General features: G+C 32.1%; 1 protein-coding gene and 1 long non-coding RNA gene across 2 annotated transcripts; one reads left to right on the plus strand and one right to left on the minus strand.

Moving 5' to 3' along the window:
* Window positions 1-4,059: 4,059 nt before the first annotated feature.
* Window positions 4,060-12,463, plus strand: LOC129300602 (uncharacterized; the record flags this gene model as incomplete). Its single annotated transcript, XM_054939173.1, is given in 15 exon segments — window positions 4,060-4,245; window positions 5,274-5,290; window positions 5,292-5,333; window positions 5,527-5,644; window positions 6,167-6,240; window positions 6,501-6,569; window positions 7,064-7,624; window positions 8,176-8,711; window positions 8,936-9,000; window positions 9,620-9,699; window positions 10,142-10,246; window positions 10,583-10,722; window positions 10,827-10,955; window positions 11,570-11,722; window positions 11,961-12,463. Coding segments are annotated over 15 exon segments (2,417 nt in total), but the record flags the coding sequence as incomplete, so codon positions are not given.
* A 1,383-nt stretch (window positions 12,464-13,846) lies between these two features.
* On the minus strand, window positions 13,847-14,576 carry LOC129300601 (uncharacterized). The gene is made up of 2 exons (XR_008590798.1): window positions 14,405-14,576; window positions 13,847-14,305 (listed from the first exon to the last, which is right to left on the minus strand). It is a non-coding gene; the product is annotated as an uncharacterized LOC129300601 (long non-coding RNA).
* Window positions 14,577-22,620: the final 8,044 nt, after the last annotated feature.

Below are 22,620 nucleotides of genomic sequence, written 5' to 3' on the forward strand. Positions count from 1 at the left end.
TTAATCTTTTAATCCTAAAACTGTTTGGTCTCTTCACCCAAAAAAAAACAATACATTAAACTTTAATATTAACAAAACATTCTCAAATATTGACTTATTAAGTTTAATTTTTTTAGAACAACAATTATTAGTGCAAAAAAATTATTTAAAACTAATAGTATTAAAGTTAAAGAACTAAAAATACACTTTATAAAATTAAGAAACTAAATAAAATCTTATGTAAAACTAGAAGATAAAAAATGTACTCTAACCTTATTTATAAATAATTTATAATTATAATAAGGAAACTTGGAAATATGTAAAATACTTATAAAATTATTTTCACTGAAACGTATTTATTTTTTTTTTCTTCAGGAGTAAATAAATATAGGGCTAAGCTTGAAAGAAAATTACATCATCTTGTCTGACTAATACAGGTCATTACATTTCATTAGAGGTTCATGCCAAATGCTAATATCATTCTCTCTATTTTGAGCTTACTAACCCAATCATCTCTCTATGTGAATGCATAATTTCCACATTGCAACCACTAAAGACCAAGCCTCTCATCTCCTGAATAATAGCTCACAATGGGTGATTACCTCTCCTCCTTCTTAGAGTCAGATACCTTTTAAAGAATCCATACGACATTGAACCTAGGTTGTGTTGAGTTGTTTACACAATTGTAATTCCTTTTTCAAAGCCAAAATTCAGTGGCAGTATGAGGATAGTATCCAAATCATTTTTGAAATCTAAAGATCTAATTAGTAGTTGTATTTTGAAGTATACCTCCTCCTTTGGTATGTCCTTATTGATTGATTGAGCCATCCACATTTAATTTAAGATAGTTGTCTGTTGGAGGATTCCATTTGTCTTCAAAATCCTTGCAATTCTAAAAAATTATGTGCTTAAAGCCTCCCATTGTTCACATATTCCATGAGTTAATACTTGACATTGTGGAATAGTTCATCTGCACTAATCATTTTCCCTTCAATTGCTCCTTTGCATTTATTTTTTCATAGTGCCCAACAAGTGGTGCTAAATATTGTAGACCATTTCCAATTATTCATTATTGTACCATCGAAAGCATTTGTAGCATTCTTGTTCAACCAAACTTGTAGATCACATGTGAAAAAAGAAGGTATAGATACAAGATTAGTTAAAGTAGACCACACTGATTTAGCAATCTCACAATCACAAAAAACATGTAAAAGTGTTTCCTCATTATTACACTCAAAAAGGCATAAATCATTCTCATTGATTCCTTCTTGGCTCTGAGTGAGTTGGAAGGGAATCTTTTATGGTTAAGTCGCCACATAAAGTGTTTTATTTTTTTCAAGAATCGACCATTGCCACATCTTTTCCATAACAGATTAGAAGGATAATTCTCATAGTTTTAAAGAATTTTATAAACTGAGTGAATGCTGAGTTATTAGCGAATTTTTTTCCACCACAAAAACAATACCAACGACATTTTTCGATTATTTTCATATTTGGAAATGGCATATTGTTAATTTTTAATATATTATTCCAACATAAATTTCTTGGCTAAAAGTTTGTAATTTATTTAAGGTAATGTTTAGATTGATGTATTTAAATTTTAATTTGAAATCTTATATTTCAAATCTGACGTTAAAAATTTATGTATTTAAAATTCTTTATTTAAACAAAGAGAGAAATGAAATGAAATTCAAAATAAAAATAAAAATTTAAAAATGATGAGTTTTTTTAATCAAAAAAAGATGAGAAAAAAATACTAGAGTTATAAAAACATCAACAATAAAAACACAAAGAGAAAAAATATTTAAATTGTTAGAATTTTAAATGGCCGGGTGTAAAAAGAATTTAAAATTACAAATAAATTATAATTTAAAATGAAATTTGTATTTGAATTCACAAATATTTGTTCATCTGAATGAAGAATTTAGTTTAAATTTAAATTTTCATTAATCTAAACATATTATAGATTATTTGATTCAAGTAAGTTAATATTTTACAGGGAAAAATTTCATTAAAGTTCATTAGATATGACATAATTTCAATTGGGCCTCAAAAAATTTAAAATTTTACTATAATCCCGTAACATTGAAATGAAATAAATTCTCTTGCTTGAATAACCTAGACGCCCTTCAATTATAATAAACATTATTAAAATAACAAGTTAAGTTATGATTTTTACAAGACATTATTAGCATAATAAGTCAAATTATAATTTTACAAGTACCATAATTATAATAACAAGTCAAGTTATAGTTTTTAAAATAATATTAGTAAAATAACAATATAAGTTATAATTTTTACAAGTAACATTTCTATAATAATAAGTTAAGTTATGATTTTTATAAGTAATATTAATAAAATAACAAGTCAAGTTATAATTTTTGTAAGTAATATTATGAGAATAATAAGAAGTTATGTTTATTTTATTAATATTACTTGTAAAACTTGTAAGTTGATTTGTTATTTTGCTAATACCATTTGTAAAAACCGTGAGTTGACTTATTATTGAGTAATGTTATTATAATTGAAAGGCATTTTGATTGAGATAATTTTTTCATTTTAGTGTTTGGGCTCATAGAGAAATTTCAAAATTTTTGAGAGCTGATTGACATTATATTATATCCAAGAAATTTTAATGAAATTCTCCCTATTTTATACTTTTTTATTATCTGCTTGTTAGGATGTCAAGTTCGTACACGTTTGCACGTCCAATGTAAATTTTTGGGTAAAAAAAAATCATAACTTTATTTAAGATTATTTGAGTATACCATTATACATTAACCTAGAGAATTATCTTACAGGTTAGGGCTGCTATTAATTTTATTTAGCCGTATCTATTTATAAAATAGAAATTTTTTTAAATTTTTTTGTAAATCACATTATTTTTTTATCTTTCATTAAATATTAAAGAAAAAAATATTATTAAAATATATATATTTAATAGAGTTAAAATTGTAAACTTATTAAATTTTAAGATAAAAATTATAAAATTAATAAATTTTAAAATTTTTTAATATTAATAAAATATATTAAGAGTAATTTATAAATAGGGTTTGATGAATAGTAATTTTATTTACGCTAATATCAAAGAAAACAATCTTTAGATATGTATTTGGATTGAATGGAAAAAAATGAAATGGACTGTCCCCGCGCTCCTAGGCGCGCGTAGGGTGGAGTCCCAACATCGCTCCAACTAAGCCTCAAATACTTTACGGGGATAAGTCAATTCAATAATGACAAAGAGACCAGAACAAAAGCGTATTTCAGTGAAATTAAAAACAGATAATTTATTTTTTTTCTTCAAAATATCATAACATGAGATGGACACCAAACTACCTGAAATATCTGGGAAATAATACACAGCCCCCATAAAAGGACTGTAAGCACAAAAAAAGTCTCATAAAATATAAAAAGTATTCTAAAATCCCTTGACCTAACCAGTAAATTTTAGTGTACTTACAACTATATCCTTATTTTAAAAAATGAAAAAAAAAAACCCTCTCGCGTGCCCATTCTTCAGCATGCCTAAGGAGATTGATAAATGATGAATCGTTATTATTTGACAATCTTTGCAAACCTGCTGGCACTAACCAAAGTTGCATCTGCACTATTCCCTATTCCCTTCTTTGCTGGAAAGCAAGTCATTGTCATGTGCAATTCCAAGAATGTTGAGCAAATCTTCTCTACCAAATACCAATGGCCACTTTGGTAGAGAGACTGACATAGCAAGATTGGAGTCAAATTTTGGAGAATAAGAAGGATGAAGAGGAAGATGATTGAATGGGGACAGCGTAGATACTTTTTTAAATAAGGGCATTTCACTAAATATACATCAAAATTTATTTATAATTAAGGACCATGGGATTTTATAATTATTTTTGTATTTTGTGGGACTTCTTAGTTATTACAATTGTTTTATGGGACTTCTGTGTGATTTTACCAAAAATTTTCGGTTTTTAACTTCACTGACGCCGGATTTTCGTTAATTACTAATTAAACCACTAATACCCTCTTCCGCGTTCCGCTCTCTGCACCTCAATGCTCTGAGAAGCTGAGAGCTGCTCTAAAAACAAAAATAAGAAACACATGGCTGTCATTCGGCTCAATGCCATCTTTGCAATTTGATTCTCATTCTTTTGGCGCTATTTTCTTCTCCATTGGGCATTCTCTGTGCTGATGAACTGATAACTGGCAACACCTTTACTGTTTCCAGCTTCAGCTACCCTCATACCACGCTCAGGCCCTTTGATTTGCGATATATCAGAGGTGGGTATGCGAATTGATAGTGACCCTTTCGTTTGCATGGCTGATATGCTTTGTTTTTTATTGTTCATGAAGCATAATTCCATTGGATTCTAATGGATGGTAATTGAATTTTGATTTACATAAGGATTGCCTTTTTCTTGTTCTACTCGGTTTTTACCGCCACTAACTCAATGTTCTCTTTTGATGTCATTTTGTCTTCAATCGGCACAATCTGATTATGTGATTCCAATCTTCCAGTTCTTGGTGTTAAAGAGTTGTGGAAAATAATTATTCATTGCGGCAACAATTTGATGGTCTCGCTCATCTCAGTATTTTGTTTCTATATTTTGGTTTAATCTAACTTCAAATTAACGTGGATGAGTGGGGTTAGTTCCATACTTTAATTCTCCAAGTGTGAAACTCTAGTTTTTTGCTCCCATAAAAATTTCAGAAAGAAAAGTATAAATCGTTTTGTTGTCAATATTTTGTCAGTTACAGTGAGACAATCAGTGCACTGGAAGAAACCATATTGCAATGAACATGTGGCGTGATCTTATTTGACTTTAGATTTGTTCGTTTTCTCTTATTTGTTAGCTGCTACCCTTTGAGATATAACTCGATTAAGAATTCCCATTATTTGCAGTTTCATCTGATGTGAGTTACTTACCTGCCCCATGTCATGCCTCTTTCTATACCTACCAGATATTTATTAATATTTACCTTTTGCCTTTGTTATCAAATTTAAATAGTTGGATACCTAATTTGTTACATTTATATCTGGCTATTATCCATGGAACCCTGCACAAGCAAGAATTAGATGATAATAAGCTTGACATCATTTACTAAAGATTTTAAATTGGAAAGATATATAGGAGGTGATATCACTTAAGATTCTGAACTTTTTTCTCTGCTTCGGCAATTCACATTCACAAGGCTGGTTACAAGATGTAAGGTTTCTACTAGAAGAAAAAGTTTAAGGACTTTTAATTACATATTTATGGGGCTATGTAAGATCTTACTTGTTTTTCTTGTCTCACACCTTGTCCCAGTTGATTTGCCGCCATGGTTTTTCTGCTGTGTCTATATCCCTGAACTCAGATGTTGACCTTGTAAGTATATTTGCAGTACCTGATGGATTGAATCACCTTAGAATACTATCATGTGTATGGATGTGTGTTTGAGTAATATTGTTTTGATTATATGTGATTTTAATTTCTCTTGATTCGTTTAATAAAATCGTTCTCTTTTTTCTATCCTGTTTCATGTTACTGTATGACATATTTGCCTCCCTCGTTTGCTCAGGATGCCTCAACAGTTGAAAGGGTTTCAAAAAGCATACTGCCAATAATATGCTTTAGAGATGGAAGCCCTCCACTCCCTGATGCGCTAAACACTTCTCTGAAAGATCTGGCCATTTCAGGTACGAACAACCTAAGCCAGTTAACCTTTCAGCTTGTAGTTTATTTGAAGTGCTTGTTAGTGATATATCTATCATTTTGTTTTCTTCCATTTTGTTAGATTTAGTGTATGGCATGCGCTCTCTAAGTTGCTAGCACAATGAACTACTTGTGCCCCCAAAGATATTCCTTCATTTGTTCAATTAGTATCGACATATTATTGAGATAATTTTCCTTTGGTTGGTTGTTAGTGTGCATTTAATTAAAATTTCTAATTTGCTTAATCTTGTAGCAAACTAATCTAGTTTACAGTATTACCAACTTTGGATTTTAGCCGGGTCAAGTCCCAATTAGGGGAAAATCCTCCCCTAACATGGTTTTTTCTATACACAAGACTTGGATTTGAGACCTTGCTTAAAGGATGTTGAGCCTCAATTTCTATTATTTTGTGAGCTTCACTGTGATGTTTTGGCAATCATGCAAGGGAAGAATGCTCAACCCAAGAATGTTTTGTTCTATTTCATGTCTTTTTCCTTTTTTTATAGGAATGAACGGTCTTGATGTGGAGCAGTGCTTTCCCATGCAGAGAAATATCACTGTGAAATTGACAAATGAGCAGGTATTGTTAGAGGTCCTTTTAGTTGCAGCTATAGTTTCGTTTTCTTATTCTGATATTATATTTTTAAGCTTAGTATGTCTCTTACTTGGATGCCAGTAATGATATGACTTTATATGCTTCAATAGTTAGTAGTAAAATGCTTACGGTACTATTTTTTTTTTTGGGGGGGGGTTCTGGGGTGGGAATCTGTGTTTTGTTCAAAGGTGATTTGTTTATTGTACTTTTTAAATAGACTGAGAATTTAACATATCATAGTTCAGATATCTCCAGGCATTTGGTACATTGGTCTTTTCAATGGCATTGGAGCTAGAAGCACGCAGTCAAAGATGGTATGGTTTATTATCTAAACCACTGAACATTACTTTTGTTTGCTGGTGACTTGTTTCAAACAGTTTAATAACCTTTTAAGTCCTGTGTTGTTGACTGTCGATGTTGGTGCAGTTGCTGCCTTTTCACTTCAAGTTGAATTATTGTTTTTGTTCTTATTTTTGGATGTTGGGGTCAATGGTAAAATTCATTGTGGTATTTCTTTCTTCAATTATACATTAAATTATATAGTTGGGATCAAATATTTTCTCATTTTTTTATAATAATTCCTAAATTATAATTTTTTTTATCAGTATTGTTATGATTAAAGTCTTCTGCAATAACAACTACCCAATTCAATCCATGACTTAGTTTTAAGCAAGCAATTTTATCTGCAATCAATGGATAAAAAGTTTTCCTGAACTTTTTGCATCAACCTCACACTGTCCCTTTCAAAAATGGGTCTTGATGCGTCAGCCAGAAGCTGATTATAAGAGCTGCTTCAATGTCTGTGCAGATTATCCGAGGCCCAGCATACTCATTCAGTGCCAATATAAGTGTTGAAGCATGCACAAATTCAATGATGAGGGGCAAATTCTGCAACAGTACTGTCTATCCACTTTCATGCTCAGTCTCTAATACTTCAATAGTGAACAAGTCAACGGTGGAAAATATTGTGACATGCAGAAATAATTTTGGAACTGTTTGTGTTTGGGAAGGGGTACCAAAATTATATTCGTTGGATATAATGAATGTGGTGGAAGAGATGACCATTGTGGCAGCAAATATCACTTCCGGTGCAAATGATGTTAATCTAATGTGTTTTGCTCGGCATGGTGCCATACCTTCAGTAACGTTGCATGACTATTCCTATAATTTAAATAAAGCTCCTTTGGTTATTCATTCACCCCTTATTGGTCGTTGGTACATTAGTATAATTCCAGTTAATCTTACAAAAAATAGCGGAGAGTCACAGAATGGTGATGTAAGGGTTTGCTATTCCATGGAATCACAAGTGCTTGAATGCGCATCTGGAAAAGCTGGACCAAATTGTACCTTGGAAAGCTTCATGCTTCAGGTGGGATTGCTTGCAAAATGAAACTCTGCCTCTATTTTTCATTTTCACTGTCACCTCAGATGCTTTCTTTATTATGATAACACACTATATTAATATGTCAGTGTATCCTATTTGAAAAAGAATTGTATAGTGGATATTTCTTCTGCACATTTATTTTTACTTGAGGCTATAAATTTTAAGGGTAGAATGAAAATATAATTTGCAATACTTGTATCTTGATTATTGGTTTTGAAAATATAGATGTAAAATTTTGGAAGGATAACCTGATATTTGAATTATTTATCCCAAAATTGAAATTAAAGATGGATGGACATGCTCTCAACATTTGAATATTATATAGAAATTTAATTATTCACAGGGATTTTCCACTTACACCATCCTAGAGGTTACAATATATTAGAAGCTAAAGGTTATTAAGCTATGTTTTCCTGGTTTATTGACATAGATTTAATATTAAGAACGCATTGTGGTAGAATAACTTCTGTCTTGATGCTTGAAGAAATTTAATCACATGAGTATTTTATTGACAAGGTGAGAATGGTTGTTTGCAGACAGTTCTAAGGAGAGGTTCTACCCCCTTTGAATCATATTATTTGCCAATTGGTGAACGAGTGCCCTCATATTCTGCTATTTTTCCTCTCGAGCCACTATTAAGCAATTCATCATACGTAGGACAACCTGATAACACCTGGACTTACTTTCTTTTGGACATTCCTCATGGAGCTGCTGGAGGAAATATTCACATTCGACTATCCTCTGATTCGAAGATTAGTTATGAAGTATATGCCAGATTTGGTGGATTGCCATCTCTTGACAATTGGGATTATTATTATGCTAACAAGACAAGGAGGAGCGATCCATCTATGTTTTTTGTGTTATATGAGTCAAGTGATGACAAGATTGATTTTTATATTATTTATGCTAGAGAAGGAATGTGGGGCTTTGGTCTAAGACATCTTAATACCAGTACTGTTTCTTCAAAGGGACAGACCGTCATGTCTCTTTCACTTGAAAGATGCCCGAAGCGATGCTCCTCTCATGGGGACTGCAAATTTTCTTTTGATGCAAGTGGGCTAACATCATACAGGTTTATTTTAAACACTTCTCCTAGTCTTAATTATCAATTATATTATGGTTCAATACTTTATTTCTATTTTCCAGGCAAGAATTTTAAATACCAAACTATTGAATAGTGATTGAGGTATTATGAGGGAAAAGAATGACGTGCAGTTTTCAGATGGCCTGTCTTGTATCTGTTCCTCCAAATTTTAAAGAATTTCATTAGTTTAAATGTTTGCCTTTTGGCCTCAGCTTCTGCTCTTGTGACCGAAACCATGGAGGCTTTGACTGTAGCATTGAACTTGTATCACATCGAGGTGAATGTTAACTTTAGACATATATTATTTTGTCTTGTTCTTTCAGATATCTTTACTCTGATTATTTTTGTAACTATCTAAGTTGTTCATTCTCTTCACTGCCATGCTGTATTTATCTGGTTTCCTGGATATATATTCAACTTAGACTAATATCCTTCAAAGAGGAAGCATCCATCTGGCTGGCTAAAATATCTAGTTTTCAAATTCATATAAGCGGTATAACCATCTTTTTCTGCATATGCCTGGACATCTGTACTTGCTTCTAATTTTGTGTGAGGAGTGTTCTGGGAAAAAGTAATCGAATTGTTTCTGTGGTCTCTGTGGTTGTTTAATTAATCAGTTCGCCCACCGGTTTTTGAATGGTGTGATCTCAGACAGAGGGGTCTACAATAAGAAACATAGACCATTGAATTAATTTCTAATTATACAATTTGGCAAAAAAAAATATATATATATATAATTATAAAAAATTGAAAACCAAATATGCTTTGTTCTTCAGGTTGACAAATGCATACACTATTTATCAAATTTGTGTATCAGATTCGCTGCAAAGCATTCTTTTGATGGTACTATATTTTATAATTTCCTTTCCTAATCAACTAATTGAAAATTTGTGTAGGACATGTACGGGAATCAATTTTCCTCATTGCCTCTAATGCTGCAGCCATATTTCCTGCATACTGGGCACTTCGGCAAAAGGTTTTTGTTGCCTTCCACTTGTTTGACGGGGTTATGACTTTTCTAGGGTGACGTCAGAAATATTGTGGAATCTTTTGGTTATAACAGTCTCTAACCTTCCTACTTTAGGTTAGGTTGCATCTTGAAGTATTCGGTCACATACAGGAATTAACTTACGGCGTCATCTTGAAAGTTGGAACTATTAAAACTAACATATAAACTAATATGTTGAGAAGAGTTCCTGATTCTAGTTCCTGATTCTAGAATCTAGCTATTTAAAATAACAAACTGAGGTGGAGATTGGCAACCTTAGAATCTTGTGTCATAAAATATTTGAATTGAAATAATAAAAGAAGTAATTTTATTTTAACTCTTAATGATTATTAGTCTTGAATCTCTGATTGAAAAATGATCCCTGTATAACTTATACGTCGCAATTGAACCAATAATTCCCTTCATGCAGGCATTTGCAGAGTGGATTTTATTCACATCCAGTGGAATTTCGAGTGCACTATACCACGCTTGTGATGTAGGCACGTGGTGTGCATTGAACTACAATGTCTTGCAGGTTAGAGCTCTGCTTCCGTTGTTTGTTTAATATGTGGAAATAAATATTTTTGAGCTGGAAATCTTATAGAAATGCAATTAAGAAGATGGTCGACTGCCTTAAGGGAGTTGTGTTCTTAACAGATGTGATAACTATTGTTATCAATCGTTGTTAGCACATACACATAACTTCTTGTGGGGTCCAAAAAGTGACTTGCTTTATAGAATATTGATATCTGGAAAATTAAGACATTAAGACAGTGCAATAATTGCTTTTGCATATGGGAACGTACACTCTCTTTATAACTTTGTTTTGAAGGATTAGTATGGTTTTACATATTACATAACAATCTTTCAGTTCATGGACTTCTGGCTATCTTTCATGGCTGTGGTTAGCACTTTTGTTTACCTTGCTACCATTGATGAAGTGTTTAAGAGGGCAATTCATGCGGCAGTTGCTATCCTTACAGCTCTCATGGCTGCAACAAAAGCAACCAGGTATACTAGACTATTTATTACAGATATTCGTGTAGTTATTTACAGTATAAGATGTTAAGAGTACTGGTAGGTAATTTTTTTTTTTTTTTGGCTGAATTGCACAGGTCTTCTAACATAGTTCTTGTAATAGTCATTGGGGGCGTTGGTCTTCTTATTGGTTGGTTGATAGAAATCTCATCAAAGTATAGGTCACTTTCCTTCTCAATTGGGTTTTCATTAAATTCCATTAACAGGTGAGCTATCTCTCCTTATTATTTTTTCCTTTTCTGGACACTAGTTTCCTCTACTTAATTAATAATGGCATGCATAGACCAAAGTTGACGGAAGAGTCATTCTTGTATTGTTCTGATGTTTTGATTGTTTCTTCTTTATTATTCCCCTTCATTCTGCAGTCAACTTTGTCTTTATTTTTCTTCTTATTACGTCAACTTTGACTTGTACATGAAATTGATTGACTTTTGTAACTATAAATTAGGTTACACAAAGCCACAAAGGGTGGCACAGATAATAGAAATATTTACCCTGATCTGATAATATGGTGTTGGTATAGATTGAAATTGCATTATGCGGCTGATTGCATCTTTACACCATTAAACCTGGGATTCACTACAGATTAACCATCACACTCTCACTGTTGTAACAGTTAATATTCCTAGGAGAGAAAAAGGAAAGTGGTATTTGAAATAATGATCTCTTCATGACTGCTTCAAATGCCATTTAGGAAAACAACTTTTCAGGTCTTTTCAGAGTTACCTTGTGTGCTGATGTAACTCAGGAGCATCTTCTAGACAGGTTACTTAGTGTCTAGTCACTGCTAACATTAGGAATGTATGAATTTCTACTGCAGCTTGGAAATTATAAAGCAACGGCTCTATAATCTCATGAAGACGCTTCTGAGACGGTTCCGATGGGGTTTCTTATTGGCTGGTTTTGTGGCATTGTCCATGGCTGGCATAAGCTGGAAGCTTGAAACTAGTCAAACATATTGGTTTTGGCATAGGTAACTTGTTTCCCAGTGTGCACTTATCTCATTTGAATTCTCTCAATTCTTTAGAAATTGACCGTGTCGATTTCAAAGAGAGATAGACATATTGTGTATGAGACTTAAGGCCTTCATGTATTATTTTCAAATTGCCGCTGTCAATTTCCTAGGAATCTGAGAGGAACTGAATCCATGTCTTGTTTTTTTCCCCCTTCTACCGGTCTTTTGATGTTTTGGTCTTGTACATTGTTTACAGCATGTGGCACATCACAATATACGCATCTTCTTTCTTGTTCCTTTGTTCAAAGGCAAAAATTGTTGATAGTGAGAATCAATCACCTGCAAGTGGAAACTATGCTCTGACTCGTCAAGATTCACTTTCAAGAGGTAGTGGATAAAAGTTTTCTATGGAATACATAGGCTGGTGTAAGTAAAATGGATGGTTTAGACTTTAGAGGATTTAATTCCTGAGAAGACATCAAAGGAAGCAGTATATGTTTGTACATTCTTTTGTGCTTAAGATTTGCTGCTATCATTCTTTCTTTTTTCTTTCTTTCCTAATATTTAATAATTTTTGTCTATACTGGCTCTATGATCAAAGGTAGGAGAATGATTGAGAAGGGTTTAGTTTAGTTGTTGGGGAAGAGGTTATGGGTCAGAGTTTTTGTCATGTAATCATTATTGCTTTTGAGATAACTCATTTGATCATTACTTTGTTTTAGAAAGTTCTTTATAATTCTTAAATTGGCTTTTTAATTATTTTATTTTAATTTTTTCCCGGACTATCCCTAAGCTGACTAGCTTGAAGAACTTCCAGTTAGTTTAAATTAATTTCAAACTATTCGGAAGCACCTCTTTAACCCATTTTAGATTTGCGCCTTTTAAATAAATTAAATTAGACACGTGTTCGATGTATTGAACAGAATGTGATAAATGTTGGCCTAAATAAAAGACTTATAAATGAGAATTTCATAATAAGACATAAATTGTTCCCGTTATGACAAAAAAAACCTCTGCAAAAATATTCAAGTATTGTTAGAGTTCTATTTCTTTATTTTTTTTTCTTGTTAGTGTTATCAAAAGTCTTTTGATTTTAAAATTGGCGCTTGACTGAAAGAAACTTGCAATGTAAAGGTTTGAATTGTATCTATCATTCAAGTTTTAATGATTAAACATTTCTAATTTGCATCAACCATTTTCAATATCAGCTGTCTCAGTTCGATTGCATGTAATAACAACTTCTGTATCCTTTTAATAATCATACTATTTTTTTGGCCATTTATGAGTTTAATTAAGATAAGTTTTACTTAAAAAAAAACCCCCACCAAGACAAGCATGTTTAATTTGCAAAGATATTTATATATTATCTATCAACAAAGCCCCTTAGCATTATGGAATTTGAACCCCTAGCTACCTGCTTTTAATTTGCTGGGGTATGAGTTATATTTTTACTCATTTAATCAATCTTTACAATCAATAATCGTGTACATGTATAAATAATCTTTACAATTAACGATACCTTTTTTCTTTTAGAATTATCCATGAGATCATATAGTCGCTTTTGATTAAAATTTAAGGCCAAATGTTTTGCTTAAGACATCTACTTCGGCACACTAAATCAGTCCTCATCAACGGCCCCATTTTTTTAGAGTAATATTACATATATGTACCATCCTGCATTGAAAAAGTGCCACGATAAAATCTATAATAAGTCATACTATTATTGAAATTTGAAATTCATCCTTAAAGCCCTCGCGTCGATGTATGGAAAATGTTGTAAGTCGTAACGTGGTCTTATTATAAGAAACTGGTATCGATATGGCTAATATATGTATGACTATATTATATATAAAATTTGAGTAATTAAGTTTAACTAGTCAGTGTTCTGTTTATAAATATATCTCGTTATATATTTATAATGATATATTGATACTAATATTGAGTAATTAGCTAGACTGTTTCAGTCCTCACCTTGAAAATTGGATGAGATATTAATCGTGTTTTCAACCAACTACTATAATATTAATTAAAGGTAAAATTAAAAAATTGTCGCAGCTTTATGTCATCTAATTGACAAATGTTTATTGATATATGAGATTCAATCAAAATCATCTTATATATGGAGATGGAATGAGCAAGTCATAATTAAGAAAGGGCGGCTTCAAAATATAAACTGTATTACACAGTGAGAGCTAGAGAGCATATAAAGGCCAGCGGGTAAGCTAGCTAGCATTCTCATGCATCTGCAACCTATTTCAACTGTCCCCACAGAAGATCAGAGATAGCCGAAATGAGAGCTTATTTCATCAAACACGTCGTTAACTATGTACGGACCTCTGTGTGTGTGTGTGTGTGTGTGTGTGTGTGTGTGTGAATTATTTAAGTATGATGATACACATACATGCCATATGATGAAGAGGTTATGATCAGCAGGATTTGGTGCAGACACACTTGAGGCCCTTGCAGGCGCCACTGAGCAGTCCTTCGCCTCTCCTGCAGAGATAGTCGCACTGTTTGTTGCGGTCGTCCCAATGCATCCTCCCGAGAAGAACTTGCTCGGCTTCTCGCATGTCTTCCCCTCCGTCTTCACCACCATTTCTTCTGCACATACGGTGTACGCATCACATCATTATATCCATTCGTATCTATAATATATAAATGAAGAAGAACTAACTAAATGATACATGATGGACTACTTACGAGCAGTGAAGAGAAGGATGAGAATGGAAAAGACGGCAACAAGTGACTTGCTCTCCATGATTTGCTCAGAGTGATGATAGTAAGAGAAGAGCACTGAGCTTGATGTGCATGAGGGGGAGGAGAAGAGAAGGTCGGCACTTATAGAGAAGTGAGGTTGGAAGAAATTGATTTCAGTGCTGATCGCAACATGTTAATCTCAATTATATAAAATATATTTAAATAATCTATAAAATTTAATTATAAAATTTTTAATATTAAATTGAGTCTTCCAAAATTAAATTTAAATCATATTAAATTTAAAAAAATTATCTTATAATTTTTATTTTAATAAATATAAAATACAATGATATTTTAAATTTTAATATGAACATGAGCATTGAAACCAATCACATCTGTGATGACGCGAGCCTCTTTGTTTCTTGTAGTCAGATGCGTCGGCACGCAACATCAAAAGTCAAGATTTGTGAAGATAGGGTCCAACATACATATCCCCCTCCATTTACATGTCCGTGGGTGACCATTTTTTTAATTTATTGCATGTTTCGCAAACTTTTCAGCTTGCCCGTTCTCGGGAATACAAATCAGAGTGATCAGTCAACATAGGAGAGCCAGGAGGTCCCATTGTCCTGATACTAATAGCTCGGATTTAGATGCTCTCGTTGTACCCTCTCTCGATACTTGTCTCCATCCTTCTATCACCTCTGTACACTTAATTATTTATTTGGTTTCATAGTGTAAGATGGTTAATTATGACATTAAAATATATACTATTTATTATTATCATTTTAATGTTTTTGAAAGTCAAATCATAACATGGAGAATATATTTATTTCCATGCCAAATAAATAATTAAGAAAGTGCGGAGGTGATTAAGCATAGAGACAAGTATTCGAAAAAGTGTGGAGAGGATCTAAATTTAACCTGATATTTCATGTCATTCCATAAGATATTAATGCCATTTCCAATTCCCGATTTGGTGCACTCATTTTACTTTATTTTATTATTTCAACATTTAATTAACTTATGGAGAACTTAATCACTTTAACTTTTTTTTTTTTTTCAATCAGAGTAGGATATGTGTTTATTTTTGCTACTAATTCACCTTACAACTAGATACAAATCTCTATAACTAACTCTTGTTATTAATATTTTTATTTTTAAAATTTACTCGAGTCTCTGCTTCTTCTCTTTGCACCGGGTTGGCTTTAAGGGATTAGTTTTACTGTTGCTAACTATGGAAATGCCTTGGAAAAACAAAAAAAACCAGCAGAAAAAATTCAAATTTGTTTAGATAGAAAAGAAGGTGCATGGCTGTAATATTTACAATTAATTAAGTCAAATCTGTGGGTTGCTTCTAGTATAATGATCAAAGTTGCCAAGTGAAGGAAAATAATTATGTATTTCCATAATAATCTCTTAGAATAATGTTGATATACTTTTGTGAACACGGAGGATTCAAATCCAATCCAATCCAAACACCAAGTTAATAACATGAAAGAAGATTTTGAAGTTATCAATAATAGTTCCGTGGGACTCAATTGGAATTAACGGGAGAACAAAACAGAAACGTGAGAAATTTTCAAGTGATCAAATTCAAAGCACCTCTTGGGTGGATCGGTAGAAACTACAGAAACGGCGACACATTATCACGTGCGTACGTGTCCAAGTCCTATACATATGATAATAACAACAATAAATATCGCAATTTCTAGTCCCTCCATTATTGCTGATCTGGTGCCTTATCTTTTCTTACTCCTGCGACTTCGGCCCCTAAGCTTCGACCTTTTTTTTTTTTTTTTTTTTGGTATCCAAACTTCAACTCCTGAGTCCTGACTCGTCCCTCCTCTCGTCAAATGTCAATAGTTTCTGCCTTTCACGTTTTGGGACGTGCTAGAACCTCTGCAAACTAGATATGTGTCTGTTTAGATTAATGTTTATATATATATATATATATATATGAGGTTTGCAAACTAGAATTTAAGTAAAAATAATTTATGTAGCATAATTATGTTGAGATAATGTTTTTAAAAAAATCTAATTTAAACAAATTAAAATTATTTAAATGATCTAATTCAAAACAATTTTTTTTAATGTACATTAATTGAAGGGCTAAAAATATTTTAGCCTCCAAGCGTTTTAAAGAAACATATTTAGTGTCCTTAACATTTGTTTTTGGCCTAAGCATCCTTAACATTTTAAAAGCTACAATGTCACCTTCACATTTTTTTAAAAAAATGATAAATAAAAATTTTATAAAAATATTAATATTAAATTAAATTTTTTTTAATATTGACATTCTCAAATTTCAATATTCTTTCTGTTATGTTTTAATATTAAAATATTTAATTTTATATTAATATTTTTATAAAATTTTTACTTTTCATTGTCTCCTTTAAAAAAATACACAGTCACCTTAAACCAAGACAAGGGGCTGATGTTGTTAATTTGTTTAAATGGGGCCCACACTTTGATGCCACATGTCCAGAAGAATTTTTGACTATTGCCTTGCAAAATGGTCCTTCTTCATTCTTCATCTTCCTCCTCACAACGTACAGTTTCATCTTCCTCCCCACCTCTCCATCATTATATTACAATACAAGTCAACCTTAAAAAGTCTCTCTGCCAGTCTCTTCTGTTCCGCTTGCCTAGCTTTTTCGCCCACCGCTTCCTCTGCTATGGGATCAAAGACACAGATTGTAAGAGGACTGAGGAGCCGCTATTGATGAAACCTTTAAAGATGAAATCAGAGACAGTGACCTCAGCCTTTTTGTTATCCTCTCGTCGGTTACATCTCTACGCGTTACAATTGTGCTCGCATCATCACTATTGATGCTTTTCTCTGGATCTTCGCCACCTTCCTCATCGCTGTACTCTTTCCTTGTCGTTCCTTTCTTTTGCTTTCAATTCATCGGAGTCGCAGAAGGCCAGAAAACCTTTCGTGTGTCCGCGCTGCTGCTTTGTCATGAGTCTCATCTGGAGAAACCTCACAAATGATGTGAGCTTTCTAAAGTTTGAGGAGCTCTCATGTCTAACATGCCCATCTTTTAGGATAGACTCTCTTTTTGAGTTTGTATTCATGATATTAATAGTGTTATTGAGAGGTATATGGCTGAGAGTACTAGATTCAAGGGACTTTAAGCTGATGTCAAGAAAAATAGCGAGTTTGTCGTAGAAGCGAGAGATCGATTCCACAGGCTCAAAAGGTTGCAAGAAGTGGTTTTATAATCGATTGATACTCTGAATCAAAGATTCGAACAACCTGGACATGAGAAGATTGGCTCTCCGTCGAGATCGAGAGAGAGAGAGAGAGAAAGGGGGGCAAAAAAAAAAAGAGCTTGTCAAGTTGGACTTCCCCAGGTTTGACAGAAAAGAAGTTTTCAAATGGCTTCTCCGAGCTAAACTGTTTTTTAAGTACTATGACATGTATACAATCCAAAAATTTAAACTAACACATAAAATAAACTAGATATTAATTAATTTAATGACTTTATTTTAAGACAGTTTTTTAAAATAAATAAATAAGGTTAGGTGAAATTAAAATAAATTATTATGAATATCTTAATATTATAAAAAATTATTTAAATAAAAAAAATATAAACTTAACTCATAGTCTTTACAATTTTAAAGAGTCTAAGAATACACACACGCACACACTGGATAGAGTTAAAAAGAAGGAAGAAAAGGGAAAATTATAGTAGTGCAATTAGAAGAAACGGGCTACGCAACATCCCACCCACAATCCAAATATATATGGCCCCCATATGTGAGTTTTAAAAGTTAACCCACCCATATTAATATTTTATTCCACCGTTCCCCTCCCACATCGGCAGTTCCGAGCAGAGAAGAGGAAAGCTGGTGAAACAGAGTATGGTGTTGAGAGGAAGAGATTTTAAAGGCTAAGCTTATATTATATGGTACTTTGAAGATTATTTTAAACTTTTTAAGACTTGATAAATTTTTTAATTAAATATTTTTTTAGTATATTTTTTTCACTTTATTTTCAAATTCTTAACAGTGAAAGATTTGAGATTTCCTTTATTTTAGAATTTCTAGTTGTTTGGACCATAGGGAAAAGTTTTGGCTGATATAGATATAGATAGATGAAATGAGTTGTTTGGAAGTATATTATTGTTATTAGAATAGTGGTTATAAATTATTTGGATATTTTATCTAATTTTTTATTGATTTGAACAAACTCTATATTGGAAATGGATAATGTGAGGGTTTTGTTAGTGGTTAATGAGTTTAGCTAGACTCATAAAGGTCTAATAATGCTAATGAAATTATCAGATAGCAAGATTATCTAATAAATTAAATTTTGGAATTTTTGAGTTAAAATTAGTAGCTAGGAAGATGATGTGTTTTGGTTATGGATTGATAATTGTGAGTTGCTTAATTATAGACTAAACTCTATTAGGGCCTGTTTATTTTCTGTTTTTAAAAATTACTTTTTATTTAAAAAATAAAAAAATTAAAAATTTATTTAGATAAGTGTTTTTCATTTAGTTGTTTCAAAAACTATTATCATTTTTTGTTTTTTTTAAAATAGAAACAACTTTATAAGTTGTTTTGATTTTATTTTTTTATTTTTAAATACACCACATTTGATTATTAAAAATTATAGTTACATTAATTATTTTTTATTATTAATCACCACTATTAATTGTTTGTAACCATTGCTATCAATTAATTTTGTAATTCTAAAATTGTTTTCAATTGACATAAAAAATAGATTTTTTGTTTTAAAAATAATTTTAACAACTATATTACAAAATAATTTTTAAAAATAAAAAATGAAAACAGGAACCAAACAAGCCTTAAATCTCTTAGAGCATTTGAGAGCTTGGAATTGAATTGTGTCAATGGGTGCTCCTTTTATGTGATTCAAGGGGTGAGAGTAATTGAAAATCTAAATTTTCTCATATAATTATTTAAATGTTTTTAGTATTTATAATTCATGAAATATTATATTAAGTATATATGAAAATGCCATTTTATGTTTATATAAGATGAATTGTTGAATATTGTGAAAATTCGAATGGATTATATTATAATAGTAATAATGGGAATTGAATTTTGAAATATACCTATGTTTATGTAATTGAATGTGACAAGTAAGAAATTAAATATGTTGGCGTGTGTTATTGTATTTATATGCATGATTGAGCTTATTAGTATTGATGGCATGATTGTGAATTGGAATGGGTGGGAATTCACCCTAGTTGGAAAGTAATTATATTATAAATTTATGTGGTATGGACAACACTTGAGTAGCTACCAGTGTTAGATAGTTGTAGCATCGGCTCCAATAAAAGTTTGGTGTGATTTCGTCTTAACTTATGAGTTGCTTTTTAAGACTAACATTATTTTCTGTCCCATTTTGATGCATTTTGTTGAATTTGCTCTCACTTATAATGCTCTTTACTAATGATTTGAGCTAATATATGTAATATATGGGTTTAGCATTTATCATTTCTACCTTATATTAATCTGATTATTACATTTAATGCTTTCATTTATAGACTGGTGTTACAAAAAGGGATACCTATGGAGGATTCTGATCTGTAGTTAATAGAGTAAAATTGTCGTAGAATGGAATCACTAGGAAGGTTGGCTCTCGACGAAATAGCATTGTAATGAATCCCACATTAAGAAACCTTACAAGTGATATGGGGTTTGTAATGACCCCAGTCAATATCCCCCAATTATAACATACATCAATCTTTTAAGGAGATTAAGCTAGCTTTAAAGTTGTACATCTCTTAAAATAAGATAATTAGATTTTATAAAGTTTAGCAACTATTTAAAAGCATTCAACATATAAAACTCATATATATAAGACTTCCCTAGACAAGTTCCTACTTACTCACCTTGGCTTGCAGAATTATTCACCCCGGCATGCATACTCACCTCGACCTATAGCTTAACTCACCTCGACAAGCATTTACTCACCTCAGTGAAAAGCGACTTACTCACCCAATAGGTTGGTATGTTTCACAGGAAATTCATAAATTCCCCATTTAGAATTAGATTTGATAAGTCATAAAGCACTCATATAGATATTCCCCAAACATTCTTTGAAATTAAATTGAATAATCACAAATAAACAAGCCAAAACCCAGCTCAAGTTCTTAAGTTCTTAAGCATAATATTAGGCCTCTTTTAAACCAATTTAGGCCAAAATACCACAAATGTTCCAAATATGAAATTCACACAAAATATAAACCTAAATCTTTATGTCCCTATAATTAGCAAGATATAATAATAATACATTATGGAAGAGTTCACTAGAAGCCTTTGTAGCTCCAGTGTTTTGTTCTCGAGACTTCACCTTTATCCTTGCCCTTATCATCTTCTAGAAATAGTGAAAGTAATGGGATAAGATTTCATACAAAATTTCAATAATTAACATATTTAGATTAACGTGTAAAATAGTGGTAACATACAACTCATATAGTCATCACATTCAGCTTAAACCACTAACAAGATATATTTTAGATTTTATATTAGTTAATTAATTCCATGATGATTCATAAGAAAACATGTCTTAGATGATGCATGCTCAAATCTTCCTTATAACTTCCTTATCACCTCTGACTAAACTCATGCGCAACTCACTGTAGCTCAAGTCCACATCATTATGCCATTTCCATTCTCTAAATTAAGAGGTTTTGCTCAGCCAAAGGCTTTCTCATTTCAGTTTAGACCATGATTCGCCTTACTCAACCTTCAGGGCGTCATGATATGCTTGATCGATATTGCCCATCCAAGCAGTGAACCTGAGTAAGTGCCCGACCAACATTGCCAATTTGAGTACTAAAACTAAGCGCACACATGCACGAACATATATTCATATAATTCACTACTGAGAGGTGACGTTAGTAGGCAGACCATGGATTTTTATAATATTCATATTTCCCCTTACAGGTGAACTCCCATCGTTATTCATGTATTCAGATCATCAAATTTATATATGCAGATATTTCAAAGTAGTTTTTTTTTTCAGAGTTCACATACATAGTCCAATTTACAAGGTACAACATTTCATCATGTATACCATTAATTATTAATACTTTAGATAACACATAAACATACTATACATACTCAAATTATTTTCATAGCATCTCACAGAATCAACATGTCACATTCAGATTTCAAAACTCAAATGGAACCCAAAATTTTAGTAAGTGGAATGGCATAAATAATCTTCCAGGTAGTGTTACAGACTATAATATATATTAATTTAAATCCCCAGCTATCTCAAATGTTTGAAAGATTAAAGGTTCAATCTCTCACTCATAAGTTTTATTGTACTCAAATCCAGATAGTTTCTAGGAGGATGGACTTACACTATAGATGGGTTTTATATAAATAATTGAATCAGTTAGAACTCTTTTTAAGACTCTGACAGATAAACTCTAAGAATTCAAATATGAGATTTGAGCCCAAGGCAAGATCTCATTCGTTAGATCTATAGAATAGAGATCTAGAAGGTGTAGATTGATCTTAGATGACTTACCTTGGTGAAATCTAACTCAATCAAGGCTCCTTAGGTCATCGGAGGCTAACCCTAGTAGAGAGGACTCAAACCACACCTCTAAAGTATTTGAAAGTGATTTTTGATTTTAGTTTTCAACTGAGATGTCTATTTATAATTTTCTTGAAACGCACTACTTGCCTCGGCAAGACATCCCACCCGCCTTGGTGAGTTTTACACTTCTCACTCCAATGAGCTAACCCACTCGCCTAGGCAAATGTCACAGTTCAGTCCCACTTAATTAAGGTCCTTCCACTCTCATTCAGCCTCCAAACTTGGGGTTAACACCCTATCCTAAAGGACACTAAGACCTCTAATCAACTTGAATTCTCAAATTTTACTAAGGTCTCATTTATTTGGATATTACAAGATTTATAAGTTTGAAGAGCTCTTTTACCCAAGAAGCTGATCTTTATGGATGGACTCTCCTTTTAAACTTGGGCTTATGACAAACTTCTTTCTGAATCTTGAATATTCTCTATAGGACTAGAAATTGAGTGCTTGGAATTATTTGTCCCTATCACTTTGTTTACCTAGACGTGACTGGTTTTTTTTTTTTTTCATTCTTGATTCGAATGATTTGGATTAATCTGGCTTTGTCTGGGTATATTAATCTCAAATGCTATGGATTGTTTTTGCTACCACGGTCAGGGTGCATGCCTCAAGTGTTTCAAATCCA

This window comes from Prosopis cineraria, unplaced genomic scaffold (genome assembly GCF_029017545.1).
Source record: "Prosopis cineraria cultivar Desert tree isolate PC_DT_omini unplaced genomic scaffold, ASM2901754v1 PC1672, whole genome shotgun sequence".
In the NCBI taxonomy this organism is placed as follows: Eukaryota; Viridiplantae; Streptophyta; class Magnoliopsida; order Fabales; family Fabaceae; genus Prosopis; species Prosopis cineraria.